The sequence below is a fragment of the Leucoraja erinacea genome, chromosome 29 (assembly GCF_028641065.1).
Source record: "Leucoraja erinacea ecotype New England chromosome 29, Leri_hhj_1, whole genome shotgun sequence".
Lineage (NCBI taxonomy): Eukaryota > Metazoa > Chordata > Chondrichthyes > Rajiformes > Rajidae > Leucoraja > Leucoraja erinaceus.
This window is the reverse complement of record NC_073405.1, coordinates 12,642,260-12,664,601: the sequence shown is the minus strand read 5'-3', so window position 1 is coordinate 12,664,601 and position 22,342 is coordinate 12,642,260. Positions and strand designations below refer to the sequence as shown.

Below are 22,342 nucleotides of genomic sequence, written 5' to 3'. Positions count from 1 at the left end.
TTCAAGTTTAGGCAGCCTTTAAAAACCCACCAACCACAACAACAACTGGGCATGCACCTAGTAAACTCCTCCCCCTTGCCCTCCGTCTATATTCCTTTTTCTGGCTTCAAATTTGCAACTCTTCAATCCTTTCCCTCACACTTTATGTTTTTTCGTCTCTGGCCTTTGTCCAACCTTCTGCGTATCTAAACTCCACCTCACCTGTGTCCACCTATTAATGACGTGCTTTGTACTGCCTCCCTTCTCTCACAGCTTTCTTCTCCCCCCACCACCCCACAATCTGTCTGAAGAAGGATTTTGAGCTGAAATGTCACCCATTCACGTTCTCCAGTGATGCTGCCTGACCCGCTGAGTTACTCTAGCTCATTGTTTCTTCTAAAAAAGCATGCAACTTTTTAATGGGGTATTTTTTTCCCTCTCCTTGAACATTTATCAGGAAGAAAACCCTTTTGTGAGTGGGTCATACCAGTGAGGCAGTGTGTTTGTGCAAAGGCAGGCTCCTAAGAGCAAGACTGTGAATGATTTAAAGGGTTGCTTTCTCAGATCCTATAGGATATCATGCCTGGTTGTCCCTGATCTAAATATGTAAATACCAAAGAACTTGTCTATAAATCAATAGTTACTGTAGATTGGACAAATACATTACGAAGAAAAACACCAAGGAATATTTTGATAAGTACCATCTACATAGAGGCTGTTGCTTTGCAGTTCGTATGGCCCCAGTGAGGAAATGTCTTTGGTCATCTCGCTAAATTCATCATAAACATCTTCTCGGTTGATGGGTTCCATGGTGGACACATTTTGAAATAAACATTCAGCTGTCACTCTGGTGCTGTTAACCATTTCCTCTCTGCGATAAAGCAAAATACATTTGTGATAAGTGTAAAAGAATTTAGTGCAAAGTTGTTTGCAATGCCAGCAAGAGCACAGCTGAAATGTTGCCGTGGCTCATTACTGGTGTCTAAGCAATGGTTAGAGAAATCCGACTGAATTTGTCCGTCTCCAGCCCATCTTCAACCACGATGTGGCTTCCCATTCTCGGGCATCCATGATGTCGTCTTTCTAGTGTAAATATATATTAGCCTTGGCTGTTTTAGAAGGATCCCTCACCCAAGTCTCCCTTAGATCTGCTCTCACATCACCCTCACCCAGACGGAACAAGGATAGAGTTCCCCCCATCCTCAGTTTACACCCCAACTGTTACTAACACCACCTAATGCATTTGCTGCACATTATGTGGTATCCTATACGTTGGCAAGACCAAACAGTATCTAGATGACTTTTTCGCCAAACATGTGCAGTCATCCAAGGTCTGCTGGAAATCCTGGTTGAAAAACAATTTATCTCCCTTTCCATTCCCAAACCAATCTGTCTGTCCTGGGCCTCATCAATTGCAGAGTGAGGCCACACTCAAACTGGAGGAACAGCACCTCATATTTCGAAGAGTAGCTTAGATACTTATGTATTTGTCCCACTTAAGCGATATTTTCGTTGACTGCAGGCGACTGTCACAGTCGTAGCAGGTCACCGAAAAACCGGCAACTGGACTCCCCTACGACAAAACTTTGCCTCGCCAGCGTCTACAGAATTGCTGCCTGACTCACAAGGAGACTCTGGTACATTGTACCTTTTTTCTGGTAGAATTTATATTAATTCTACATGATATTTGTGGGAAATTTGCTCATTAATTTTTAATTAAATTGAAATTAATGCGTTTGCAAATTGGAATTATTGAGCGTTATCAATTTTATCATTTAATAGGAAAGTTATTTTGAGTTACCTGAAGGATTCCACAACACATGTCAAGAATGTAGCATTGACATTGCTATTTTCGAACAGTTCGGTGAGCTGAAAGCAGTAACAATAATTGAGTCAGAATGAGAAATAAAAAGGGTACGATGAAGTAAAACAACATCAGTGAATTAACTTGTAAATTCTCTCACCTCATTTGCAATCATGGTTGCTGTTTCTGAAGGGTTTGCTTGAATTTCTTCAATAGACAGATTGTCAACAATGAAAGTCACGTTGTATTCAATGGGATTTCTTACCTCGGTTGGAACTGGAAGTGTGGAAATAGAGTAAGCAATTTAGCATGTTGTGAGAACCACGATTTTCAAATAGTTTAAAAACTGTTTCCCAGTACTGGATTTCTACAGAGTTTAAGCAACAGATGGAGAAGAACAAATGTAGTGTTAGACAATTATTTCATGCATTTGATACAAACTCACCATTGACATTGTGCTGTACATTGAAATCTGAAAACAAACAGAGAAATAAAGGTTGAACTTTAAATGTTCAAGTTTAGGCAACCTTCAAAAATCCACCAACCACAACAACAACTGGGCATGCACCTAGTAAACTCCTCCCACTTACTGGGCATGCACCTAGTAAACTCCTCCCATCTACATTCCTAGTTCTGGCTTCAAATTTGCAACTCTTCAATCCTTTCCCCCAGACTTTATGTTTTTTCGTCTCTGCCCTTTGTCCAACCTTCTGCGTATCTAAACTCCACCTCACTTGTGTCCACCTATTAATGACGTGCTTTGTACTGCCTCCCTTCTCTTACAGCTTTCTTCTCCCCCCACCACCCCACAATCTGCCTGAAGAAGGATTTTGAGCTGAAATGCCACCCATTCACGTTCTCCAGTGATGCTGTCTGACCCGCTGAGTTACTCTAGCACTTTGTTTCTTCTAAAAAAGCATGCAACTTTTTAATCGGGTATTTTTTTCCCTCTCCTTGAATATTTATCAGGAAGAAAATCCTTTTGTGAGTGGGTCATACCAGTGAGGCAGTGTGTTTGTGCAAAGGCAGGCTCCGAAGAGCAAGACTGTGAATGAATTTAAGGTTTGCTTTCTCAGATCCTATAGGATATCATGCCTGGTTGTCCCCGATCTAAATATGTAAATACCAAAGAACTTGTCTATAAATCAATAGTTACTGTAGATTGGACAAATACAATATGATGAAAAACACCAAGGAATATTTTGATAAGTACCGTCTACATAGAGGCTGTTGCTTTGCAGTTCGTATGGCCCCAGTGAGGAAATGTCTTTGGTCATCTCGCTAAATTCATCATAAACATCTTCTCGGTTGATGGGTTCCATGGTGGACACATTTTTAAATAAACATTCAGCTGTCACTCTGGTGCTGTTAACCATTTCCTCTCTGCGATAAAGCAAAAGACATTTGTGATAAGTATAAAAGAATTTAGTGCAAAGTTGTTTGCAATGCCAGCAAGAGCACAGCTGAAATGTTGCCGTGGCTCTTTACTGGTGTCTAAGCAATGGTCAGAGAAATCCGACTCTCAATTTGTCCGTCTCTAGCCCATCTATAGTCTGAGGGAGACCATATTTAAGTTGGAGGAAAATCATCTCATTATCTAATGTGTGGATTTGGAGCTTAACAACATGAATCATTTTACGTGACAACCTACAAACTAACTGTAAGAACAATGAGTTGTTCAATTTTACGTGTCAACCTACAAATGCCCTTCTACCCCACAATTTCCTCCCCACTCTTCCCTGTGCTACACTTGAATATGCACCCATTTTCCCCTTTTCCCTTCACCCCTTCCCTACCCCCATTCTCCTCTTCCACTATGCCTCCTCAACTTTCATGATTAATTTGACTTCTATGCCTAACTTCCTATATTGAACCTTTTGTCTTCTCATCTCAGGATTTTCTGTAACCATTTGCCAATCAACTGCTCCCTCCCCATCACTTGTATCCCCGTATCACTTGCCACACTTTGTCATCCCCTTCCCACCTCTCTTGCAGCTTTCTCACCCCTACTGCAATCAGTCTGAAGTAGGGCCCGACCAAAAACTCTGCCACCCCATGTTCTCCACATTTGCCGACTGACCCACTGAGATACTCCAGCACATCGTGTCTTATTCTGTTAGAATTTATATTGACTTTGCACTGATATTTGTAGGAAATGTGTTTATGAGATTATCATCTTTACCATTTGGAATCACTGTGCATTAACAATTTGGAGACAAAGGAATGCAATTTTCATGATTTAATTGGAATTTTTTTTGTGAGTTACCTGAATGATTTCACGTCACATTTTAAGAATGTTGCATTGACACTGCTGTTCTCAAACAGGTCTGTGAGCTGGGGGCAAGAAAAATTGTGTTAGAATTAGACATAAAAAAAGGGATGAATAAGTAGTATATCAGCAGAAAACTAATTGGTAAACTCTCTCACCTCATTTGCAATCATGGTTGTTGTTTCTGAAGGGTTTGCTTGAATTTCTTCAATAGACAGATTGTCAACAATGAAAGTCACGTTGTATTTAATGGGATTTGTTACCTCGGTTGGAACTGGAACTGTGGAAATAGAGTAAGCAATTTAGCATGTTGTGAGTACCACAATTTTCAAATAGTTTAAAAACTGTTTCCTAGGTCTGGATTTCTACAGAGTTTAAGCAACAGGTTGAGAAGAACAAATGTAGTGTTAGACAATTATTTCATGCATTTGATACAAACTCACCATTGACATTGTGCTGTACATTGAAATCTGAAAACAAACAGAGAAATAAAGGTTGAACTTTAAATGTTCAAGTTTAGGCAACCTTTAAAAACCCACCAACCACAACAACAACTGGGCATGCACCTAGTAAACTCCTCCCACTTGCCCTCCATCTACATTCCTTTTTCTGGCTTCAAATTTGCAACTCTTCAATCCTTTCCCTCACACTTTATGTTTTTTCGTCTCTGGCCTTTGTCCAACCTTCTGTGTATCTAAACTCCACCTCAACTGTGCCCACCTATTAATGACGTGCTTTGTACTGCCTCCCTTCTCTTAAAGCTTTCTTCTCACCCCACAAACAGTCAGAAGAAGGATTTTGAGCTGAAATGTCACCCATTCACGTTCTCTAGTGATGCTGCCTGACTCCCTGAGTTACTCTAGCACTTTGTTTCTTCTAAAGAAGCATGCAACTTTTTAATCGGGTATTTTTTGCCTCTCCTTGAACATTTATCAGGAAGAAAACCCTTTTTTGAGTGGGTCATACCAGTGAGGCAGTGTGTTTGTGCAAAAGCAGGCTCCGAAGAGCAAGACTGTGAATGATTTTAAGGTTTGCTTTCTCAGATCCTATAGGATATCATGCCTGGTTGTCCCTGATCTAAATATGTAAATACCAAAGAACTTGTCTATAAATCAATAGTTACTGTAGATTGGACAAATACAATATGAAGAAAAACACCAAGGAATATTTTGATAAGTACCGTCTACATAGAGGCTGTTGCTTTGCAGTTTGTATGGCCCCAGTGAGGAAATGTCTTTGGTCATCTCGCTAAATTCATCATAAACATCTTCTCGGTTGATGGGTTCGATGGTGGACACATTTTGAAATAAACATTCGGCTGTCACTCTGGTGCTGTTAACCATTTCCTCTCTGCGATAAAGCAAAAGACATTTGTGATAAGTGTAAAATAATTTAGTGCAAAGTTGTTTGCAATGCCAGCAAGAGCACAGCTGAAATGTTGCCGTGGCGCATTACTGGTGTCTAAGCAATGGTCAGAGAAATCTGACTCTCAATTTGTCCATCTCCAGCCTATCTATAGCCAGAGGGAGACCATATTTAAGTTGGAGGAAAATCATCTCATTATTTAATGTGTGGATTCGGAGCTTAACAACATGAATCATTTTACGTGACAACCTACAAACTAACTGTATGAACAATGAGTTGTTCAATTTTACGTGTCAACCTACAAATGCCCTTCTACCCCACAATTTCCTCCCCACTCTTCCCTGTGCTACACTTGAATATGCACCCATTTTCCCCTTTTCCCTTCACCCCTTCCCTACCCCCATTCTCCTCTTCCACTATGCCTCCTCAACTTTCATGATTAATTTGACTTCTATGCCTAACTTCCTATATTGAACCTTTTGTCTTCTCATCTCAGGATTTTCTGTAACCATTTGCCAATCAACTGCTCCCTCCCCATCACTTGTATCCCCGTATCACTTGCCACACTTTGTCATCCCCTTCCCACCTCTCTTGCAGCTTTCTCACCCCTACTGCAATCAGTCTGAAGTAGGGCCCGACCCAAAACTCTGCCAACCCATGTTCTCCAGATTTGCCGACTGACCCACTGAGATACTCCAGCACATCGTGTCTTATTCTGTTAGAATTTATATTGACTTTGCACTGATATTTGTAGGAAATGTGTTTATGAGATTATCATCTTTACCATTTGGAATCACTGTGCATTAACAATTTGGAGACAAAGGAATGCAATTTTCATGATTTAATTGGAATTTTTTTTGTGAGTTACCTGAATGATTTCACGTCACATTTTAAGAATGTTGCATTGACACTGCTGTTCTCAAACAGGTCTGTGAGCTGGGGGCAAGAAAAATTGTGTTAGAATTAGACATAAAAATGGGATGAATAAGTAGTATATCAGCAGAAAACTAATTGGTAAACTCTCTCACCTCATTTGCAATCATGGTTGTTGTTTCTGAAGGGTTTGCTTGAATTTCTTCAATAGACAGATTGTCAACAATGAAAGTCACGTTGTATTTAATGGGATTTGTTACCTCGGTTGGAACTGGAACTGTGGAAATAGAGTAAGCAATTTAGCATGTTGTGAGTACCTCAATTTTCAAATAGTTTAAAAACTGTTTCCTAGTACTGGATTTCTACAGAGTTTAAGCAACAGGTTGAGAAGAACAAATGTAGTGTTAGACAATTATTTCATGCATTTGATACAAACTCACCATTGACATTGTGCTGTACATTGAAATCTGAAAACAAACAGAGAAATATAAGTTGAACTTTAAATGTTCAAGTTTAGGCAACCTTTAAAAACCCACCAACCACAACAACAACTGGGCATGCACCTAGTAAACTCCTCCCACTTGCCCTCCATCTACATTCCTTTTTCTGGATTCAAATTTGCAACTCTTCAATCCTTTTCCCCAGACTTTATGTTTTTTCGTCTCTGGCCTTTGTCCAACCTTCTGCGTATCTAAAGTCCACCTCACCTGTGTCCACCTATTAATGACGTGCTTTGTACTGCCTCTTACAGCTTTCTTCTCCCCCCACCACCCCACAATCTGTCTGAAGAAGGATTTTGAGCTGAAATGTCACCCATTCACGTTCTCCAGTGATGCTGCCTGATCCGCTGAGTTACTCTAGCACTTTGTTTCTTCTAAAAAAGCATGCAACTTTTTAATCGGGTATTTTTTTCCCTCTCCTTGAACATTTATCAGGAAGAAAATCCTTTTGTGTGTGGGTCATACCAGTGAGGCAGTGTGTTTGTGCAAAGGCAGGCTCCGAAGAGCAAGACTGTGAATGAATTTAAGGTTTGCTTTCTCAGATCCTATAGGATATCATGCCTGGTTGTCCCCGATCTAAATATGTAAATACCAAAGAACTTGTCTATAAATCAATAGTTACTGTAGATTGGACAAATACAATATGAAGAAAAACACCAAGGAATATTTTGATAAGTACCGTCTACATAGAGACTGTTGCTTTGCAGTTCGTATGGCCCCAGTGAGGAAATGTCTTTGGTCATCTCGTTAAATTCATCATAAACATCTTCTCGGTTGATGGGTTCCATGGTGGACACATTTTGAAATAAACATTCAGCTGTCACTCTGGTGCTGTTAACCATTTCCTCTCTGCGATAAAGCAAAAGACATTTGTGAAAAGTGTAAAAGAATTTTGTGCAAAGTTGTTTGCAATGCCAGCAAGAGCACAGCTGAAATGTTGCCGTGGCTCTTTACTGGTGTCTAAGCAATGGTCAGAGAAATCTGACTCTCAATTTGTCCGTCTCTAGCCCATCTATAGTCTGAGGGAGACCATATTTAAGTTGGAGGAAAATCATCTCATTATTTAATGTGTGGATTTGGAGCTTAACAACATGAATCATTTTACGTGACAATCTACAAACTAACTGTATGAACAATGAGTTGTTCAATTTTACGTGTCATCCCACAAATGCTCCTCTACCCCACAATTTCCTCCCCACTCTTCCCTGTGCTACACTTGAATATGCACCCATTTTCCCCTTTTCCCTTCACCCCTTCCCTACCCCCATTCTCCTCTTCCACTATGCTTCCTCAACTTTCATGATTAATTTGACTTCTATGCCTAACTTCCTATATTGAACCTTTTGTCTTCTCATCTCAGGATTTTCTGTAACCATTTGCCAATCAACTGCTCCCTCCCCATCACTTGTATCCCCGTATCACTTGCCACACTTTGTCATCCCCTTCCCACCTCTCTTGCAGCTTTCTCACCCCTACTGCCATCAGTCTGAAGTAGGGCCCGACCAAAAACTCTGCCAACCCATGTTCTCCAGATTTGCCGACTGACCCGCTGAGATACTCCAGCACATCGTGTCTTATTCTGTTAGAATTTATATTGACTTTGCACTGATATTTGTAGGAAATGTGTTTATGAGATTATCATCTTTACCATTTGGAATCACTGTGCATTAACAATTTGGAGACAAAGGAATGCAATTTTCATGATTTAATTGGAATTTTTTTTGTGAGTTACCTGAATGATTTCACGTCACATTTTAAGAATGTTGCATTGACACTGCTGTTCTCAAACAGGTCTGTGAGCTGGGGGCAAGAAAAATTGTGTTAGAATTAGACATAATAAGGGAATGAATAAGTAGTATATCAGCAGAAAACTAATTGGTAAACTCTCTCACCTCATTTGCAATCATGGTTGCTGTTTCTGAAGGGTTTGCTTGAATTTCTTCAATAGACAGATTGTCAACAATGAAAGTCACGTTGTATTTAATGGGATTTGTTACCTCGGTTGGAACTGGAACTGAGGAAATAGAGTAAGCAATTTAGCATGTTGTGAGTACCACGATTTTCAAATAGTTTAAAAACTGTTTCCCAGTACTGGATTTCTACAGAGTCTAAGCAACAGATGGAGAAGAACAAATGTAGCTTAAGACAATTATTTCATGCATTTGATACAAACTCACCATTGACATTGTGCTGTACATTGAAATCTGAAAACAAACAGAGAAATAAAGGTTGAAATTTAAATGTTCAAGTTTAGGCAACCTTTAAAAACCCACCAACCACAACAACAACTGGGCATGCACCTAGTAAACTCCTCCCACTTGCCCTCCATCTACATTCCTTTTTCTGGCTTCAAATTTGCAACTCTTCAATCCTTTCCCCCAGACTTTATGTTTTTTCGTCTCTGGCCTTTGTCCAACCTTCTGCGTATCTAAAGTCCACCTCACCTGTGTCCACCTATTAATGACGTGCTTTGTACTGCCTCTTACAGCTTTCTTCTCCCCCCACCACCCCACAATCTGTCTGAAGAAGGATTTTGAGCTGAAATGTCACCCATTCACGTTCTCCAGTGATGCTGCCTGATCCGCTGAGTTACTCTAGCACTTTGTTTCTTCTAAAAAAGCATGCAACTTTTTAATCGGGTATTTTTTTCCCTCTCCTTGAACATTTATCAGGAAGAAAATCCTTTTGTGTGTGGGTCATACCAGTGAGGCAGTGTGTTTGTGCAAAGGCAGGCTCCGAAGAGCAAGACTGTGAATGAATTTAAGGTTTGCTTTCTCAGATCCTATAGGATATCATGCCTGGTTGTCCCCGATCTAAATATGTAAATACCAAAGAACTTGTCTATAAATCAATAGTTACTGTAGATTGGACAAATACAATATGAAGAAAAACACCAAGGAATATTTTGATAAGTACCGTCTACATAGAGACTGTTGCTTTGCAGTTCGTATGGCCCCAGTGAGGAAATGTCTTTGGTCATCTCGTTAAATTCATCATAAACATCTTCTCGGTTGATGGGTTCCATGGTGGACACATTTTGAAATAAACATTCAGCTGTCACTCTGGTGCTGTTAACCATTTCCTCTCTGCGATAAAGCAAAAGACATTTGTGAAAAGTGTAAAAGAATTTTGTGCAAAGTTGTTTGCAATGCCAGCAAGAGCACAGCTGAAATGTTGCCGTGGCTCTTTACTGGTGTCTAAGCAATGGTCAGAGAAATCTGACTCTCAATTTGTCCGTCTCTAGCCCATCTATAGTCTGAGGGAGACCATATTTAAGTTGGAGGAAAATCATCTCATTATTTAATGTGTGGATTTGGAGCTTAACAACATGAATCATTTTACGTGACAATCTACAAACTAACTGTATGAACAATGAGTTGTTCAATTTTACGTGTCATCCCACAAATGCTCCTCTACCCCACAATTTCCTCCCCACTCTTCCCTGTGCTACACTTGAATATGCACCCATTTTCCCCTTTTCCCTTCACCCCTTCCCTACCCCCATTCTCCTCTTCCACTATGCTTCCTCAACTTTCATGATTAATTTGACTTCTATGCCTAACTTCCTATATTGAACCTTTTGTCTTCTCATCTCAGGATTTTCTGTAACCATTTGCCAATCAACTGCTCCCTCCCCATCACTTGTATCCCCGTATCACTTGCCACACTTTGTCATCCCCTTCCCACCTCTCTTGCAGCTTTCTCACCCCTACTGCAATCAGTCTGAAGTAGGGCCCGACCAAAAACTCTGCCAACCCATGTTCTCCAGATTTGCCGACTGACCCGCTGAGATACTCCAGCACATCGTGTCTTATTCTGTTAGAATTTATATTGACTTTGCACTGATATTTGTAGGAAATGTGTTTATGAGATTATCATCTTTACCATTTGGAATCACTGTGCATTAACAATTTGGAGACAAAGGAATGCAATTTTCATGATTTAATTGGAATTTTTTTTGTGAGTTACCTGAATGATTTCACGTCACATTTTAAGAATGTTGCATTGACACTGCTGTTCTCAAACAGGTCTGTGAGCTGGGGGCAAGAAAAATTGTGTTAGAATTAGACATAATAAGGGAATGAATAAGTAGTATATCAGCAGAAAACTAATTGGTAAACTCTCTCACCTCATTTGCAATCATGGTTGCTGTTTCTGAAGGGTTTGCTTGAATTTCTTCAATAGACAGATTGTCAACAATGAAAGTCACGTTGTATTTAATGGGATTTGTTACCTCGGTTGGAACTGGAACTGAGGAAATAGAGTAAGCAATTTAGCATGTTGTGAGTACCACGATTTTCAAATAGTTTAAAAACTGTTTCCCAGTACTGGATTTCTACAGAGTCTAAGCAACAGATGGAGAAGAACAAATGTAGCTTAAGACAATTATTTCATGCATTTGATACAAACTCACCATTGACATTGTGCTGTACATTGAAATCTGAAAACAAACAGAGAAATAAAGGTTGAAATTTAAATGTTCAAGTTTAGGCAACCTTTAAAAACCCACCAACCACAACAACTGGGCATACACCTAGTAAACTCCTCCCACTTGCCCTCCATCTACATTCCTTTTTCTGGCTTCAAATTTGCAACTCTTCAATCCTTTCCCCCAGACTTTATGTTTTTTCGTCTCTGGCCTTTGTCCAACCTTCTGCGTATCTAAAGTCCACCTCACCTGTGTCCACCTATTAATGACGTGCTTTGTACTGCCTCTTACAGCTTTCTTCTCCCCCCACCACCCCACAATCTGTCTGAAGAAGGATTTTGAGCTGAAATGTCACCCATTCACGTTCTCCAGTGATGCTGCCTGATCCGCTGAGTTACTCTAGCACTTTGTTTCTTCTAAAAAAGCATGCAACTTTTTAATCGGGTATTTTTTTCCCTCTCCTTGAACATTTATCAGGAAGAAAATCCTTTTGTGTGTGGGTCATACCAGTGAGGCAGTGTGTTTGTGCAAAGGCAGGCTCCGAAGAGCAAGACTGTGAATGAATTTAAGGTTTGCTTTCTCAGATCCTATAGGATATCATGCCTGGTTGTCCCCGATCTAAATATGTAAATACCAAAGAACTTGTCTATAAATCAATAGTTACTGTAGATTGGACAAATACAATATGAAGAAAAACACCAAGGAATATTTTGATAAGTACCGTCTACATAGAGACTGTTGCTTTGCAGTTCGTATGGCCCCAGTGAGGAAATGTCTTTGGTCATCTCGTTAAATTCATCATAAACATCTTCTCGGTTGATGGGTTCCATGGTGGACACATTTTGAAATAAACATTCAGCTGTCACTCTGGTGCTGTTAACCATTTCCTCTCTGCGATAAAGCAAAAGACATTTGTGAAAAGTGTAAAAGAATTTTGTGCAAAGTTGTTTTGCAATGCCAGCAAGAGCACAGCTGAAATGTTGCCGTGGCTCTTTACTGGTGTCTAAGCAATGGTCAGAGAAATCTGACTCTCAATTTGTCCGTCTCTAGCCCATCTATAGTCTGAGGGAGACCATATTTAAGTTGGAGGAAAATCATCTCATTATTTAATGTGTGGATTTGGAGCTTAACAACATGAATCATTTTACGTGACAATCTACAAACTAACTGTATGAACAATGAGTTGTTCAATTTTACGTGTCATCCCACAAATGCTCCTCTACCCCACAATTTCCTCCCCACTCTTCCCTGTGCTACACTTGAATATGCACCCATTTTTCCCTTTTCCCTTCACCCCTTCCCTACCCCCATTCTCCTCTTCCACTATGCTTCCTCAACTTTCATGATTAATTTGACTTCTATGCCTAACTTCCTATATTGAACCTTTTGTCTTCTCATCTCAGGATTTTCTGTAACCATTTGCCAATCAACTGCTCCCTCCCCATCACTTGTATCCCCGTATCACTTGCCACACTTTGTCATCCCCTTCCCACCTCTCTTGCAGCTTTCTCACCCCTACTGCAATCAGTCTGAAGTAGGGCCCGACCAAAAACTCTGCCAACCCATGTTCTCCAGATTTGCCGACTGACCCGCTGAGATACTCCAGCACATCGTGTCTTATTCTGTTAGAATTTATATTGACTTTGCACTGATATTTGTAGGAAATGTGTTTATGAGATTATCATCTTTACCATTTGGAATCACTGTGCATTAACAATTTGGAGACAAAGGAATGCAATTTTCATGATTTAATTGGAATTTTTTTTGTGAGTTACCTGAATGATTTCACGTCACATTTTAAGAATGTTGCATTGACACTGCTGTTCTCAAACAGGTCTGTGAGCTGGGGGCAAGAAAAATTGTGTTAGAATTAGACATAATAAGGGAATGAATAAGTAGTATATCAGCAGAAAACTAATTGGTAAACTCTCTCACCTCATTTGCAATCATGGTTGCTGTTTCTGAAGGGTTTGCTTGAATTTCTTCAATAGACAGATTGTCAACAATGAAAGTCACGTTGTATTTAATGGGATTTGTTACCTCGGTTGGAACTGGAACTGAGGAAATAGAGTAAGCAATTTAGCATGTTGTGAGTACCACGATTTTCAAATAGTTTAAAAACTGTTTCCCAGTACTGGATTTCTACAGAGTCTAAGCAACAGATGGAGAAGAACAAATGTAGCTTAAGACAATTATTTCATGCATTTGATACAAACTCACCATTGACATTGTGCTGTACATTGAAATCTGAAAACAAACAGAGAAATAAAGGTTGAAATTTAAATGTTCAAGTTTAGGCAACCTTTAAAAACCCACCAACCACAACAACTGGGCATACACCTAGTAAACTCCTCCCACTTGCCCTCCATCTACATTCCTTTTCTGGCTTCAAATTTGCAACTCTTCAATCCTTTCCCCCAGACTTTATGTTTTTTTTCGTCTCTGGCCTTTGTCCAACCTTCTGCGTATCTAAACTCCACCTCACCTGTGTCCACCTATTAATGACGTGCTTTGTACTGCCTCCCTTCTCTTACAGCTTTTTCTTCTCCCCCCCCACCCCACAATCTGTCTGAAGAAGGATTTTGAGCTGAAATGTCACCCATTCACGTTCTCCAGTGATGCTGCCTGATCCGCTGAGTTACTCTAGCACTTTGTTTCTTCTAAAAAAGCATGCAACCTTTTAATCGGGTATTTTTTTCCCTCTCCTTGAACATTTATTAGGGAAAAAATCCCTTTTGTGTGTGGGTCATAACAGTGAGGCCGTGTGTTTGTGCAAAGGCCGGCTCCGAAGAGCAAGACTGTGAATGAAATTAAGGTTTGCCTTCTCAGATCCTATAGGATATCATGCCTGGTTGTCCCCGATCTAAATATGTAAATACCAAAGAACTTGTCTATAAATCAATAGTTACTGTAGATTGGACAAATACAATATGAAGAAAAACACCAAGGAATATTTTGATAAGTACCGTCTACATAGAGACTGTTGCTTTGCAGTTCGTATGGCCCCAGTGAGGAAATGTCTTTGGTCATCTCGTTAAATTCATCATAAACATCTTCTCGGTTGATGGGTTCCATGGTGGACACATTTTGAAATAAACATTCAGCTGTCACTCTGGTGCTGTTAACCATTTCCTCTCTGCGATAAAGCAAAAGACATTTGTGAAAAGTGTAAAAGAATTTTGTGCAAAGTTGTTTGCAATGCCAGCAAGAGCACAGCTGAAATGTTGCCGTGGCTCTTTACTGGTGTCTAAGCAATGGTCAGAGAAATCTGACTCTCAATTTGTCCGTCTCTAGCCCATCTATAGTCTGAGGGAGACCATATTTAAGTTGGAGGAAAATCATCTCATTATTTAATGTGTGGATTTGGAGCTTAACAACATGAATCATTTTACGTGACAATCTACAAACTAACTGTATGAACAATGAGTTGTTCAATTTTACGTGTCATCCCACAAATGCTCCTCTACCCCACAATTTCCTCCCCACTCTTCCCTGTGCTACACTTGAATATGCACCCATTTTCCCCTTTTCCCTTCACCCCTTCCCTACCCCCATTCTCCTCTTCCACTATGCTTCCTCAACTTTCATGATTAATTTGACTTCTATGCCTAACTTCCTATATTGAACCTTTTGTCTTCTCATCTCAGGATTTTCTGTAACCATTTGCCAATCAACTGCTCCCTCCCCATCACTTGTATCCCCGTATCACTTGCCACACTTTGTCATCCCCTTCCCACCTCTCTTGCAGCTTTCTCACCCCTACTGCCATCAGTCTGAAGTAGGGCCCGACCAAAAACTCTGCCAACCCATGTTCTCCAGATTTGCCGACTGACCCGCTGAGATACTCCAGCACATCGTGTCTTATTCTGTTAGAATTTATATTGACTTTGCACTGATATTTGTAGGAAATGTGTTTATGAGATTATCATCTTTACCATTTGGAATCACTGTGCATTAACAATTTGGAGACAAAGGAATGCAATTTTCATGATTTAATTGGAATTTTTTTTGTGAGTTACCTGAATGATTTCACGTCACATTTTAAGAATGTTGCATTGACACTGCTGTTCTCAAACAGGTCTGTGAGCTGGGGGCAAGAAAAATTGTGTTAGAATTAGACATAATAAGGGAATGAATAAGTAGTATATCAGCAGAAAACTAATTGGTAAACTCTCTCACCTCATTTGCAATCATGGTTGCTGTTTCTGAAGGGTTTGCTTGAATTTCTTCAATAGACAGATTGTCAACAATGAAAGTCACGTTGTATTTAATGGGATTTGTTACCTCGGTTGGAACTGGAACTGAGGAAATAGAGTAAGCAATTTAGCATGTTGTGAGTACCACGATTTTCAAATAGTTTAAAAACTGTTTCCCAGTACTGGATTTCTACAGAGTCTAAGCAACAGATGGAGAAGAACAAATGTAGCTTAAGACAATTATTTCATGCATTTGATACAAACTCACCATTGACATTGTGCTGTACATTGAAATCTGAAAACAAACAGAGAAATAAAGGTTGAAATTTAAATGTTCAAGTTTAGGCAACCTTTAAAAACCCACCAACCACAACAACTGGGCATACACCTAGTAAACTCCTCCCACTTGCCCTCCATCTACATTCCTTTTTCTGGCTTCAAATTTGCGACTCTTCAATCCTTTCCCCCAGACTTTATGTTTTTTCGTCTCTGGCCTTTGTCCAACCTTCTGCGTATCTAAAGTCCACCTCACCTGTGTCCACCTATTAATGACGTGCTTTGTACTGCCTCCCTTCTCTTACAGCTTTCTTCTCCCCCCACCACCCCACAATCTGTCTGAAGAAGGATTTTGAGCTGAAATGTCACCCATTCACGTTCTCCAGTGATGCTGCCTGATCCGCTGAGTTACTCTAGCACTTTGTTTCTTCTAAAAAAGCATGCAACTTTTTAATCGGGTATTTTTTTCCCTCTCCTTGAACATTTATCAGGAAGAAAATCCTTTTGTGTGTGGGTCATACCAGTGAGGCAGTGTGTTTGTGCAAAGGCAGGCTCCGAAGAGCAAGACTGTGAATGAATTTAAGGTTTGCTTTCTCAGATCCTATAGGATATCATGCCTGGTTGTCCCCGATCTAAATATGTAAATACCAAAGAACTTGTCTATAAATCAATAGTTACTGTAGAATGGACAAATACAATATGAAGAAAAACACCAAGGAATATTTTGATAAGTACCGTCTACATAGAGACTGTTGCTTTGCAGTTCGTATGGCCCCAGTGAGGAAATGTCTTTGGTCATCTCGTTAAATTCATCATAAACATCTTCTCGGTTGATGGGTTCCATGGTGGACACATTTTGAAATAAACATTCAGCTGTCACTCTGGTGCTGTTAACCATTTCCTCTCTGCGATAAAGCAAAAGACATTTGTGAAAAGTGTAAAAGAATTTTGTGCAAAGTTGTTTGCAATGCCAGCAAGAGCACAGCTGAAATGTTGCCGTGGCTCTTTACTGGTGTCTAAGCAATGGTCAGAGAAATCTGACTCTCAATTTGTCCGTCTCTAGCCCATCTATAGTCTGAGGGAGACCATATTTAAGTTGGAGGAAAATCATCTCATTATTTAATGTGTGGATTTGGAGCTTAACAACATGAATCATTTTACGTGACAATCTACAAACTAACTGTATGAACAATGAGTTGTTCAATTTTACGTGTCATCCCACAAATGCTCCTCTACCCCCCTATTTCCTCCCCCCTCTTCCCTGTGCTACACTTGAATATGCACCCATTTTCCCCTTTTCCCTTCACCCCTTCCCTACCCCCATTCTCCTCTTCCACTATGCTTCCTCAACTTTCATGATTAATTTGACTTCTATGCCTAACTTCCTATATTGAACCTTTTGTCTTCTCATCTCAGGATTTTCTGTAACCATTTGCCAATCAACTGCTCCCTCCCCATCACTTGTATCCCCGTATCACTTGCCACACTTTGTCATCCCCTTCCCACCTCTCTTGCAGCTTTCTCACCCCTACTGCAATCAGTCTGAAGTAGGGCCGACCAAAAACTCTGCCAACCCATGTTCTCCAGATTTGCCGACTGACCCGCTGAGATACTCCAGCACATCGTGTCTTTTTCTGTTAGAATTTATATTGACTTTGCACTGATATTTGTAGGAAATGTGTTTATGAGATTATTATCTTTACCATTTGGAATCACTGTGCATTAACAATTTGGAGACAAAGGAATGCAATTTTCATGATTTAATTGGAATTTTTTTTGTGAGTTACCTGAATGATTTCACGTCACATTTTAAGAATGTTGCATTGACACTGCTGTTCTCAAACAGGTCTGTGAGCTGGGGGCAAGAAAAATTGTGTTAGAATTAGACATAATAAGGGAATGAATAAGTAGTATATCAGCAGAAAACTAATTGGTAAACTCTCTCACCTCATTTGCAATCATGGTTGCTGTTTCTGAAGGGTTTGCTTGAATTTCTTCAATAGACAGATTGTCAACAATGAAAGTCACGTTGTATTTAATGGGATTTGTTACCTCGGTTGGAACTGGAAGTGTGGAAATAGAGTAAGCAATTTAGCATGTTGTGAGTACCACGATTTTCAAATAGTTTAAAAACTGTTTCCCAGTACTGGATTTCTATAGAGTTTAAGCAACAGATGGAGAAGAACAAATGTAGCTTAAGACAATTATTTCATGCATTTGATAAAAACTCACCATTGACATTGTGCTGTACATTGAAATCTGAAAACAAACAGAGAAATAAAGGTTGAAATTTAAATGTTCAAGTTTAGGCAACCTTTAAAAACCCACCAACCACAACAACAACTGGGCATGCACCTAGTAAACTCCTCCCACTTGCCCTCCATCTACGTTCCTTTTTCTGGCTTCAAATTTGCAACTCTTCAATCCTTTCCCCCAGACTTTATGTTTTTTCGTCTCTGGCCTTTGTCCAACCTTCTGCGTATCTAAACTCCAACTCACCTGTGTCCACCTATTAATGACGTGCTTTGTACTGCCTCCCTTCTCTTACAGCTTTCTTCTCCCCCCACACCCCACAATCAGTCTGAAGAAGGATTTTGAGTTGAAATGTCACCCATTCACCTCTCCAGTGATGCTGCCTGACCCGCTGAGTTACTCTAGCACTTTGTTTCTTCTAAAAAAGCATGCAACCTTTTAATGGGGTATTTTTTCCCTCTCCTTGAACATTTATCAGGAAGAAAACCCTTTTGTGAGTGGGTCATACCAGTGAGGCAGTGTGTTTGTGCAAAGGCAGGCTCCGAAGAGCAAGACTGTGAATGAATTTAAGGTTTGCTTTCTCAGATCCTATAGGATATCATGCCTGGTTGTCCCCGATCTAAATATGTAAATACCAAAGAACTTGTCTATAAATCAATAGTTACTGTAGATTGGACAAATACAATATGAAGAAAAACACCAAGGAATATTTTGATAAGTACCGTCTACATAGAGGCTGTTGCTTTGCAGTTCGTATGGCCCCAGTGAGGAAATGTCTTTGGTCATCTCGCTAAATTCATCATAAACATCTTCTCGGTTGATGGGTTCCATGGTGGACACATTTTGAAATAAACATTCAGCTGTCACTCTGGTGCTGTTAACCATTTCCTCTCTGCGATAAAGCAAAAGACATTTGTGATAAGTGTAAAATAATTTGGTGCAAAGTTGTTTGTAATGCCAGCAAGAGCACAGCTGAAATGTTGCCGTGGCTCATTACTGGTGTCTAAGCAATGGTCAGAGAAATCTGACTCTCAATTTGTCCGTCTCTATCCCATCTATAGTCTGAGGGAGACCATATTTAAGTTGGAGGAAAATCATCTCATTATTTAACGTGTGGATTTGGAGCTTAACAACATGAATCATTTTACGTGACAACCTTCAAACTAACTGTATGAACAATGAGTTGTTCAATTTTACGTGTCAACCCACAAATGCTCCTCTACCCCACAATTTCCTCCCCACTCTTCCCTGTGCTACACTTGAATATGCACCCATTTTTCCCTTTTCCCTTCACCCCTTCCCTACCCCCATTCTCCTCTTCCACTATGCTTCCTCAACTTTCATGATTAATTTGACTTCTATGCCTAACTTCCTATATTGAACCTTTTGTCTTCTCATCTCAGGATTTTCTGTAACCATTTGCCAATTAACTGCTCCCTCCCCATCACTTGTATCCCCGTATCACTTGCCACACTTTGTCATCCCCTTCCCACCTCTCTTGCAGCTTTCTCACCCCTACTGCAATCAGTCTGAAGTAGGGCCCGACCAAAAACTCTGCCAACCCATGTTCTCCAGATTTGCCGACTGACCCGCTGAGATACTCCAGCACATCGTGTCTTATTCTGTTAGAATTTATATTGACTTTGCACTGATATTTGTAGGAAATGTGTTTATGAGATTATCATCTTTACCATTTGGAATCACTGTGCATTAACAATTTGGAGACAAAGGAATGCAATTTTCATGATTTAATTGGAATTATTTTTGTGAGTTACCTGAATGATTTCACGTCACATTTTAAGAATGTTGCATTGACACTGCTGTTCTCAAACAGGTCTGTGAGCTGGGGGCAAGAAAAATTGTGTTAGAATTAGACATAATAAGGGAATGAATAAGTAGTATATCAGCAGAAAACTAATTGGTAAACTCTCTCACCTCATTTGCAATCATGGTTGCTGTTTCTGAAGGGTTTGCTTGAATTTCTTCAATAGACAGATTGTCAACAATGAAAGTCACGTTGTATTTAATGGGATTTGTTACCTCGGTTGGAACTGGAACTGAGGAAATAGAGTAAGCAATTTAGCATGTTGTGAGTACCACGATTTTCAAATAGTTTAAAAACTGTTTCCCAGTACTGGATTTCTAGAGTCTAAGCAACAGATGGAGAAGAACAAATGTAGCTTAAGACAATTATTTCATGCATTTGATACAAACTCACCATTGACATTGTGCTGTACATTGAAATCTGAAAACAAACAGAGAAATAAAGGTTGAAATTTAAATGTTCAAGTTTAGGCAACCTTTAAAAACCCACCAACCACAACAACTGGGCATACACCTAGTAAACTCCTCCCACTTGCCCTCCATGTACATTCCTTTTTCTGGCTTCAAATTTGCGACTCTTCAATCCTTTCCCCCAGACTTTATGTTTTTTCGTCTCTGGCCTTTGTCCAACCTTCTGCGTATCTAAACTCCACCTCACGTGTGTCCACCTATTAATGACGTGCTTTGTACTGCCTCTTACAGCTTTCTTCTCCCCCCACCACCCCACAATCTGTCTGAAGAAGGATTTTGAGCTGAAATGTCACCCATTCACGTTCTCCAGTGATGCTGCCTGATCCGCTGAGTTACTCTAGCACTTTATTTCTTCTAAAAAAGCATGCAACTTTTTAATCGGGTATTTTTTTCCCTCTCCTTGAACATTTATCAGGAAGAAAATCCTTTTGTGTGTGGGTCATACCAGTGAGGCAGTGTGTTTGTGCAAAGGCAGGCTCCGAAAGAGCAAGACTGTGAATTAATTTAAGGTTTGCTTTCTCAGATCCTATAGGATATCATGCCTGGTTGTCCCCGATCTAAATATGTAAATACCAAAGAACTTGTCTATAAATCAATAGTTACTGTAGAATGGACAAATACAATATGAAGAAAAACACCAAGGAATATTTTGATAAGTACCGTCTACATAGAGACTGTTGCTTTGCAGTTCGTATGGCCCCAGTGAGGAAATGTCTTTGGTCATCTCGTTAAATTCATCATAAACATCTTCTCGGTTGATGGGTTCCATGGTGGACACATTTTGAAATAAACATTCAGCTGTCACTCTGGTGCTGTTAACCATTTCCTCTCTGCGATAAAGCAAAAGACATTTGTGAAAAGTGTAAAAGAATTTTGTGCAAAGTTGTTTGCAATGCCAGCAAGAGCACAGCTGAAATGTTGCCGTGGCTCTTTACTGGTGTCTAAGCAATGGTCAGAGAAATCTGACTCTCAATTTGTCCGTCTCTAGCCCATCTATAGTCTGAGGGAGACCATATTTAAGTTGGAGGAAAATCATCTCATTATTTAATGTGTGGATTTGGAGCTTAACAACATGAATCATTTTACGTGACAATCTACAAACTAACTGTATGAACAATGAGTTGTTCAATTTTACGTGTCATCCCACAAATGCTCCTCTACCCCACAATTTCCTCCCCACTCTTCCCTGTGCTACACTTGAATATGCACCCATTTTCCCCTTTTCCCTTCACCCCTTCCCTACCCCCATTCTCCTCTTCCACTATGCTTCCTCAACTTTCATGATTAATTTGACTTCTATGCCTAACTTCCTATATTGAACCTTTTGTCTTCTCATCTCAGGATTTTCTGTAACCATTTGCCAATCAACTGCTCCCTCCCCATCACTTGTATCCCCGTATCACTTGCCACACTTTGTCATCCCCTTCCCACCTCTCTTGCAGCTTTCTCACCCCTACTGCCATCAGTCTGAAGTAGGGCCCGACCAAAAACTCTGCCAACCCATGTTCTCCAGATTTGCCGACTGACCCGCTGAGATACTCCAGCACATCGTGTCTTATTCTGTTAGAATTTATATTGACTTTGCACTGATATTTGTAGGAAATGTGTTTATAAGATTATCATCTTTACCATTTGGAATCACTGTGCATTAACAATTTGGAGACAAAGGAATGCAATTTTCATGATTTAATTGGAATTTTTTTTGTGAGTTACCTGAATGATTTCACGTCACATTTTAAGAATGTTGCATTGACACTGCTGTTCTCAAACAGGTCTGTGAGCTGGGGGCAAGAAAAATTGTGTTAGAATTAGACATAATAAGGGAATGAATAAGTAGTATATCAGCAGAAAACTAATTGGTAAACTCTCTCACCTCATTTGCAATCATGGTTGCTGTTTCTGAAGGGTTTGCTTGAATTTCTTCAATAGACAGATTGTCAACAATGAAAGTCACGTTGTATTTAATGGGATTTGTTACCTCGGTTGGAACTGGAACTGAGGAAATAGAGTAAGCAATTTAGCATGTTGTGAGTACCACGATTTTCAAATAGTTTAAAAACTGTTTCCCAGTACTGGATTTCTATAGAGTTTAAGCAACAGATG

General features: G+C 39.9%; 1 protein-coding gene across 1 annotated transcript in view; it reads right to left on the bottom strand.

Annotated features, from left to right (window-relative positions):
- Positions 1-638: 638 nt before the first annotated feature.
- Positions 639-22,342, bottom strand: part of LOC129711173 (mucin-16-like) — a 41,615-nt gene continuing 19,911 nt past the window's right edge. The window contains exons 12-13 of the mRNA XM_055658633.1: positions 1,781-1,848; positions 639-850 (exon numbers count right to left, since the gene is read on the bottom strand). Of these exons, the coding sequence (XP_055514608.1) occupies positions 643-850; positions 1,781-1,848 (276 nt within the window). The 3' untranslated portion in view covers positions 639-642. The remainder of the gene's footprint in view (positions 851-1,780; positions 1,849-22,342) is intronic.